This window comes from Elephas maximus, chromosome 4 (genome assembly GCF_024166365.1).
Source record: "Elephas maximus indicus isolate mEleMax1 chromosome 4, mEleMax1 primary haplotype, whole genome shotgun sequence".
Lineage (NCBI taxonomy): Eukaryota > Metazoa > Chordata > Mammalia > Proboscidea > Elephantidae > Elephas > Elephas maximus.
The window spans coordinates 186710332-186719368 of NC_064822.1; the positions used below are offsets into that span (position 1 = coordinate 186710332).

A 9037-nucleotide genomic window follows, 5' to 3' on the forward strand; every position below is an offset into this window, starting at 1 on the left:
GGGCCCACGTCTTCTCTCAGACAAAGACAGTCTCCCGCATCCACACTGCCACAGGCTGCAGGAGCACCACTGCCTCCCGCCACCACTCCCCAACAGGACAGAGGGTTACTTACTCCGCAGGGGTCCAGGGGGCCTTGGCTGGACTTCTGACTCAGTGCCCACGGACAGACCTACTTCCCTGGGGTGCTGAGAGGGGGAAGCTCCCTGTCATGGAGTGTTTAAGATGCTGGGGAGAACCCCTCAGGGGTACAGAAGGGGACTGTAGCACGAGGAGTCTCTACAGTGGCTTCCAGCCCTGAATGTCTGTGGTTTCTGACCCAGGCCGTTATCCTAATGCGCCAGAGGGTTTGCCCAAGACTCAGGTAACAACAGTCATTATAAACGCTTGGGTGCTGCCTGGGGGCCCGTTCTGAGCCAGCCACTTGTGGGGATGGGACAGGTGGGAGGGCAGCAGCCCATGACGGGGGCTACAGGCCAGCAAATGTCAGAGCAGGAGACTGGACTCAGTGGCCATCGGCGTAGCCCTCTCATTGGCAGAAGGGGAAGGAGAAGCCCAGGGCAGGGAGGGACTGGCAGGGCCACACTGTGTAGGGCCAGTGGCAGGACTAGAGCCAGCCTCTCTTCCCATCTGCTGCCCACCCTACCATTCTCCCCTGCCTCACCCTGTGTCCCCTGGGTCCACGCGGGCCCTCATTGCAGGGGCACTGGTCCTGCTGTGGCCCTGTCTCCTGTGGGGCCTGTCTGAGCCGGCCACTCAGAGGGTGGCGCCCTGGGCTTGGAGCCTAGCTGAGCATCCTCCTCCAGCTCCAGCCCAGCTCCGCTAACAGGCAGGGCCTGTATGTGAGCGCCGTTGTAGGGCTGGGTGGGGCCCATCCAACCTTGGGGAGGCTGACAGGCTCAGGGAGGTGGCTCACTCCTGAGCTGCCATCAGGCCTTCCCCAGAGAGCAATGGCACCCCATGACCCATTCATGGCTCCTAACCCTGGCAGCCCACTGCCTGGCCCTCCGTTTTCCCCACCGTTTGGGGTAACACTGAAGTGAGGTAGGAGGCACGATGGTTCTAGCTGAGCCGTCAGTCCCTGGTGTAGGCTGGGTGGAGTCGGGCCTGATCTGTGGGCATCTAGGCTGAGTGAGCCCCTCTCCATTCCCACCTGGGCCTGGGCTAACTCCTCTGAGCACCCCCTGTTACCCCTCACCCCACCTGACAGCCCAGAGCCAGGGCCTCTGCACTGACTTTGTCACCAACTCAAGAAGACAGTTTTGGGTGCTGAATGGACAGAAGGGTAGGGCTGGCAGGCTGCTGCCTTCTGAGCCTCAGTATGCCATCTCTCAAATGGTCTGGAAGATTGGCCAGGGCAGGGGACAGGCACCGGCCCCTGCAGGCCGCTGAAGGCTCATCATATTCCGGGGCTGGTCGGGGCACGGGAGGGACCCAGACACAAGGTGGGAGCCCCCAGACGTTTATTGTTGGTCAAGGTGAAGCTAGGGAGCTGGTTGGGGCTTGGTGCCTTTAGCGGGGCACAGCACAGAGCTGGTAGGGGAATGGGGTGAACAGGAAGGCATAGACACCATGGTCACTGGGCCGGGGCTGTCCGGCAGGCACCAAGAAGCTGAAGCGCTGCAGGAGGCAGGTGAAGAAGAGAAAGAGTTCCATGCGTGCCAGGGGCTCCCCAAGGCATAAGCGACGGCCTGTGGGTGGGCATGGGGACTCAGCAAACCTGGGGGGCTGGGGTTCCCCATTCGAGACACCCCCAGGAAAGGGCAGGCGGCTGGGCACCCCACAGACACCTGCTGAGAAAGGCATGAAAGCCTCCTGCTTCACGAAGCGGCCCTGGGCATCCAGGAAGTGCTCGGGGTGAAAACGGAATGGCTGCTCCCAGACAGCCTCATCCTTCAGCACCGATGACAGGTTGCAGATGAGCGTCGTGCCCTGCCCAGGAGATGCCCAATGTGGGTCGGGGTCTGGCCAGGGGATGCCTGGCATCTGCCTGGCACATGCTGGACCCATTCAAGGAACACTCAGCCCAAGAAGTTACTTGGGACCCTCCCTGTCCCCAAGGCACGGCCAGGTGATGTGTCTCCCATGGGCGCCATCACTGCCACCTGTCCCTGATGCTCCTGACTCTGCCAGCACTCTGTGGCATGTTCAGTTCGCCCGGCCCTGCCTCTGCTGTACGCCCTACACCCACCAGGCTGGGCACACTGATGGGCTGGGTCCCTGGGGATGGATGGATGAACAGCCTGGCACCTGTCTAGGCTCCACCTGGCAGAGGCCATACCAGGTTACAAGCTGGTAGGTGGCACTGAGCTGGCATGAGGGTGGCTGCAGCCCTACCTTGGGGATGAGGAATCCCTGCACTTCAGTGTCACGGGACGTCATGTGAGGCACACCCAGTGGCACTATGTCCCCAAAGCGTTGCACCTCATGGACCACTGCTGTGGTGAAGGGCATGCGGGCCTGGTCCTCCATCTGAGGTTGCCGAACCTGCCCTATCACCTCGTCGATCTCCTGCTGGACACGGCCTGGACAGACAAGAGTCCCCCCACTAAGCCAGAACCCAAGGGCCCGGAAAACACCCTTCCTCTGCCCCTAAGGAGAAATCCCGCTGTAGGGACTCTGCCCACGTGGAGGAAGCCACTGTGACAGCTGCCAGGGCCGAGCTTCTGCTTGGGGACCCTGGTGTTCCAGTGAAGCTCAGGGTTGGGGGGAGCTGTCCGTTTCCCCCTGGGCCACCAGCCCAGGCTCCTCACGCTGCACGTCCGGGTGCAGGAGCATAAGCAGAAGTGCCCAGTCCAGTGTGGTCGAGGTGGTCACCATCCCAGCGTTGAACAGGTCGGCCAACACCAAGCGCAGGTTCTCATTAGTGAAGCTGCTCTCCGGTTTCTCCTTGGCCTGGGCCAAGCAGAGAGGGTCAGGCCAGGGGGCAGGGGGAAGCCCCAGCTGGCCCCCGTCCTGTACTTTTCAGTCCTGCCCGGTCACAGGGTGGTCCCAGTCCCCACCTGTCCCTGCCAGAATGGAGCCTCAGTTTACATACCCACGCCGGTCAGGAAAGCCGCCTCTCACCTTCTCCACCTCATCCAGGAAGGCATCGGTCAGGTCGCGGGGCGGCTGGGCCGGGTCCCGCGTCTCCCGGTGCTCGCCGACCAGTTTATCCATTAGGACCACGAAGGCCTTCTGTGCCGAGAAGACCTTGCTGGCCAGCCCCGGGACGTTCAGGAGCACCGGGACCGCGTTCAGCATCTGTGCCGCCACAAGAAGGCGCGAGGTCTTTCCTGTTCTCAGTGCGTCCCAGGCACCTCCAGGGGGACCCCGGGCCTACCTTGGCTCTTTCTGTAGCCCCCCATCCCTGGAATGCCCTTTCTCCAAAGCCCCTAATACAAATGTGCGTCCGCGAAGGTCCAGTTGCTCAGCGAGGGGGCCTCCTCCAGGAAGTTCGGCTTGCCTGCGCCCCCCGGCCCCAGCGGCCCGTCCTCCCCTCGCCCCCGCACCGTACCTCGCGCATGAAGGTTGAATCCTCCTTCAGTCCTGCGTCCGCCAGCTCCAGGAGTTTGAGCAAGGTGGGGTCGTCATAGTCGAAGCGGCGCCCATGGACGAGGGAGGCGATCACGTTGCTCACCGCTTTGTTCAGCAGCGCGTTGGGCCTGAAGGGGCGTCCTGGTCGGGGGGCGCGGGTCACAGGGCGCCTCTCGACCCCGTCCCTGCCCCGTGCCCCTCAGTCCCAGCTCTCACCAGCCTGGGCAGCGAAGGCGGCGCAGAGGCAGGCGGCCTCCTCGGTCACCCACTGCTCCAGCGACTTCTTGCCCAGGCCGAAGTTGCGCAGCGTGGACAAGGAGAAGCGTCGCTGCTCGCGCCACGCGTGCCCATAGCGCGCCAGGATCAAGCCTGGGGGAGCGGGCCACGGGCTCGTGGGCGGGGCCGGCAAGCACAGGTCCCGCCCACACCGCCGGGAAGGCCCCGCCCCACGCCCCACCCCCTGCCGGGACACGCCCCGCCCACCCGCCGCCCCTCCCGGGGCTGCCTGGCTTTTATCCCGGCGCCCAGCAGCGCCATGCCAGCTGCTTGTGTCCCAATAGCTGGATCTCCGGGTCGCCCCCAGCCCAGACCCCGCCCTGACGCGGTCCCGGGCCCCCGCGGTCACTTGCCTTGCGCCCGCGGCCCGAAGCCCAGGTGCTCATAGACGGGTACAGGTGGGCGGTCGGCCGTGTCCTCGCCGCGGAGCACCAGGGCCTCACGCACGGCTTTCAGCCCGTTGAGCACAACCACGGGTGTCCAGGCCAGCTGGATGCTGAACACGTCCCCAAAGCGGCGCCGCAGCTGTAGGTCGAGGGACAGGGCGGCCGTCAGGCCGGGACTCCGCGGCTGCTGGACCCAGTCTCAACAGGCAACCTTGGTGGACCCCCTGGACCACTAGCAGCAGGTCAAGAACAAAATGTGGCCTCCTGACCTCGGGGGTCACACCCCCTCTGGGTCGAGAACGTCAACTGGGTCCCACCGCCCAGCTATGATTTTGCAAGCCACCCAAGTGGTCCCTAAGCCCTAGGTAGCATGTCATTTTACGAGCGAAGAAACCAAGGCTCAGAGAGGTGATCCGTGAGACCCAAGTCCCTGGAAAAGATTTGATGGGAGTCACTGCACCCCTTTCCCCTCCAGACCCTGATTGCAATGGTGCTCACTGCTCAGTCCCCACCCCCATTCACAAGGCCTTTTCCCTGAGGTCATCAGGAGACTTGGGTCTTGCCTAATTTCCGTGTCGTCCACTGGATTGCAAACCTGCTGCCGAGTCCCACCCCACCTCCTGACCTTCAGTCCTCTCCACCCCTCCAGATTTTTGTACTTCAAAAATCCAAACAGTCCTTCTGGCCTGCACTAGCCCCCTCCCCCAGGAAGCCTCCCTAACCTGCCTTGTCTTCTGGGCCAGCTCCTTGTCCAGCCTGTGGCTTCACCCACCTCCCACTCTCCTGTGCTCAGAGGGTGTCCAGGACTTCTAGTACCCTACCCCACCTGCCTCACCTGGCCTAAGCTGTATGGCATGTCCTCGAAGTCCAGCTGCAGCAGGTTGCCCAGCCCAGGCATTGGCATAGGGCCTGGAGGGTAGTTTGCAGCCCAGCGTGCACGCCGGTGCATCAAGTCCACCATGAGCAGGAAGGCGGCCACGGCCACTGCCAGAAGCACCAGGCCTTCCCCAATCAGTAGCCCCATGGTTGCCTCACTGCCTGCCGGGCTCCTCTGATGTGCTGCGTGGAAGCTCACAGAGGTCCACCTGGGGCAACCCCGTGTGCACCTGACACTCTCAGACCAAACCAGGTTCCAAGGACCAGATCTGGCACCCACCACACCCATTTATATAAGGGACAAGGACTGTACTTCGCCCTCCACCCTTAGCCAATGTGCTGTGAATCAATGTTTGCTCTGCCCAGGGCTGGGAAGGATCAGCCTCAGGATGGCCCCAGCAGGCCTAGCTTCTCCTGCCCTCTCCAGGGTGGGGGGTTGGAAGAGACCTAAGAAGAGAAGTCCCCTCACCCCCACACCCTAAACTTTCTAGTTCTGCAGGATCTGCAGGCATCTGGGCTGGTGAAGGAGCGAAGAGCTACCAGCATGACTTGACCTTCCTGTCCCACGGGTCTCCTCACACCCTAATGTGGTGCAATCTGGTCCCCAGGACAGGCCCTCATCCTCCCACCCCTTAGCTGCCACATCCTAGAGTGGCCTTCATTCTCTAGATTCGTTGCTGTCACTTGGCTGGGGCCACATGGGGGGAGGGGAGATGAGGTCTTCAGTTGCCCCTACCTCCTCACACTATGCAGAGCTGACACACAAAGACTCACACACAATCACAGACACAAACCACTCACATACATTCACACATCCCAGAAACCACCCCCACACAGACACACATTAACACAACACTCATGTTCACACTGACATACACACACTCATACCAGTCACACACATGCATACCCAGCCTCAAGTGGGATGGGCACTTTCCCTTTTTGACTGAGCCACCAGGAAGCTCAGGGCTCTAGGAGGCTTAGTATAGAAAGGACTCTGCCCTCAGAGGAGCGAGTCTGCTTACCCCTCCTCCTGATCATTTGTCCTGGACTATCAGCTGCTCAAATTCTTTTTGGAAGGGGATGGAAATCCAGCAGGGCGATGTGGCTTTCTAAAGCCCTCATAGGCCCTCTGAGACCACAAAGCGATGAATGGACTCTTGGGCTTCCCACTTGTAGATCTCATCCCATCCTGCTGCACCTGCCCTCCCCCCGCCTCCAGCTTCTCCCCTCCCAAACCTGCCTGTCAACCCCTACTGAAGGCCCCAGCCTCTGAGGAAAGGTGCTAACCTGGGTCCCAGACTATTCCAGTGAATGTGGCCTCCAGGCTAGAACCATGGCTGCCAGGCCCTCCTTCCTGCCTCCAAGCAGGGAGTGACCCCATCAGCCAGGGCAGGGCTGCTGCCCACAGGCCTCAGCCCGGCTCCTTCTTCAACGGTGAAAGGGGTGGGATTCGGGCTGAGTTAAGTCAATTAAGCTGATTGAAACCCTAAGACCAAGACCCACAAAAATGGGATGGCAGTGGGGAAGGAGCATTTCCCAGGCAAGAGGGTGGGGAGAGTCTGGGAGGGACTGGTCTGGGTGGAACTGCTCCACTTCAGGCCCCCTCGCTCAGCTTCAGGTATATGAGGCAAGTTCTCATTCTGGAAACCCTGAGGTGTCCCAGGGTCTTGAAGAGGCTCTCCCTTGGCTGAGGATCCCCAGCTGGTGTCCTCCAGCATTCCCTCTCACTGCTCACAGTGAGGATCAGGTTCTTCCCCAGGTGCCCTTTGAACAGTCCAAGTCCTGTCAGACTCAGAGATGGGAGCCTGGGAGCTGTGTGCCCTTGTGGCATTGGCTTTTGATGTCTGTGACTCCTGCTTGGTCTGTGACAGCAGTGTGGAAGCTGCTCCCTGCTTTTGTGAGTTCCCACAACGCCCCTCTTCTGCCAGACTGGTGGGCAGAGGTTGTTGGGGTCTTCCTCAGTTTACCCAGCCTACCCTGTGTCTCGCCTTGGCCAGGGCTTGGATTGTTTCACCAGTGCTGGACCTACCAGTCACGCTGGGTGCCAGGCTGGGTGCCAGGGGACCTGGGGGGTAAGACAAGTGGGAGGTTCTTCTCCTAGGTGTGCGTGACTGAGGGAGAAAGGTCGAGAGCGATGTGCAAAGGCAGTAGCAGGGGCGGGGGGGGGAGACTGCTCTGAAGGTCATGGGACGTGCCCTAGGCTGCAACAGGGCTTTCTGGGAAGGCTTCATGGAGGACTTTGGCTGGTGACACCGGCCAAGGTGCCACAGAATATCCACGGCAGGTGGGGGTGCAGGGCCGTTGGGGACTGGGACTTTCCAAGTCTGGCTCAGAGCCGGCCTGTGGGGAACTGGGCCCTGGGCTGCCAATTTTGAGACCACTCAACAGACCAGTAGAGAAAGACCCTAGACACCCTGGGGACTTCTTGATCTGGCCTGTGTCCTCCTGCCTGGCCTCAGCTGAACGTTAACGTCCCAGTTGGCAGCAGTTTTTCCCAGGGGGCTATCAGGGAATCGAGGTGATGTGAGTGAGACTGTAGGATGGTGTGGTCTGTCACAGCCCCTTAAGCATGGTAGTCCTCCATAAACTGTATTTACCCTTCGTTTGTTGGTGTGCCACATTCTCCCAAAGTACAGCCACCCTAAGGGGCATGAAGGGCAGTGTCCTCCGATGCCTGGGGCCTCCAGGCCATGGGGAGAGCCTGTCATCACCTTTCCCAGTCACTGCAACCACAGCTTCCACTTGGGGCCCTTGTATGCCAGGCACCATTGACTCCAGGCACCCCATGGCCCTGAGGCAGACAGCTCAGGGAGACAAGGCTCCACCTCCCCATCCACCACCCTCTCTTGGCCACTGCTGGCCCGTCTAAAGTTCTGTCACTGCAGTGTACAAAACACTGCAACTTATGTGAGGAAATCACTTTGTCCCAGCCTGCCCTCTGCTCTGGCGGAGCTGCAGGGGCTTCAGGAGTGCCCGGCCCCTCTGGCAGGACAAAGACTCCCACCAAAACCAAACCAGACCCATCGCTGTCAAGTCCGTTCCGACTCATAGGGACCCGACAGAACAGAGTAGAACTGCCCCCCAGAGAGTTTCCAGAGAGCGCCTGGTGCACGCGAACTGCCGACCTTTTGGTTAGCAGACGTAGCTCTTAACCACTATGCCACCAGTTTCCAAGACCCCACATCCGTGTAAAATGTGCTGTGCCTGGGCACTCATGCTGCGCACAGATGCGCGTGAGGAGCTAAGGCTCATTGCTGGGCTGGAGCGCTGCTCCGGGTCAAAGTTCATTCCAAAGCCAGTTCAAGCAAAGACCCAGAAGGACCGCGATGTCCAGCTCAAGCGTCAGCACGCCAAAGGGAGCAGAAGAATAAAACGCAAGATGAGGAGCGTTTGCCATCAGGGAGACATTTTCCTCCAAATACCCATTCTTCAAGTGTTGTGGTTTTACACTTAACACCTGGAGTCTAGGTTCCATTTCGGCAGCATCAATGCCCAGTCGTGACCAGAAGGGGAACCGAGCTGCTCACGAACCGCTTTCCTCTGCAGGTCCTGTCCGACTGCCCGGGCGTGCTCCCCCGGCCCGCTGCACCCGCACCCCACCCCGGCTGGGCAGAACGAGCAGCGGTCCACTTGGCCTGACGCAGCCATTAAAACGAAACTAGGCTGCCATCTGTGCAGCATAAACTGATGAGCACACAGAACCCATTTGTAATTGCTTATTTCTACTTCGCGACCTTCCTTCCCGGGTTTCTGTTCTCTAAGACAGCCCGTTAACGTTGCATTATTTATTTATTTTTATAACCTTTAAAATTAATGTTGATTAGAAATATGTTCTTCTATCACCTGAAGCAGATCTGACTGTCCCTGACATGGGTGGACTCGCACCGCCCAGGGAGGAGCAGCTGGCGTTCTCTTCCAGGCTCGGGGTTCCGTCCTGGGCTCGGCTGCGAGACTGCCCTCCCTGCGCGAGGCTGGGGGCTGCTAG

At 60.4% G+C, this 9037-nt stretch overlaps 1 protein-coding gene across 1 annotated transcript; it reads right to left on the minus strand.

Annotated features, from left to right (window-relative positions):
- Window positions 1-1345: 1345 nt before the first annotated feature.
- On the minus strand, window positions 1346-5200 carry LOC126076100 (cytochrome P450 2D17-like). The gene is made up of 8 exons (XM_049884527.1): window positions 5012-5200; window positions 4144-4315; window positions 3495-3655; window positions 3065-3241; window positions 2752-2893; window positions 2336-2523; window positions 1789-1930; window positions 1346-1689 (listed from the first exon to the last, which is right to left on the minus strand). Exons 1-8 carry the CDS (start codon window positions 5198-5200, stop codon window positions 1511-1513), a joined length of 1350 nt encoding a protein of 449 aa, XP_049740484.1. The 3' UTR covers window positions 1346-1510.
- Window positions 5201-9037: the final 3837 nt, after the last annotated feature.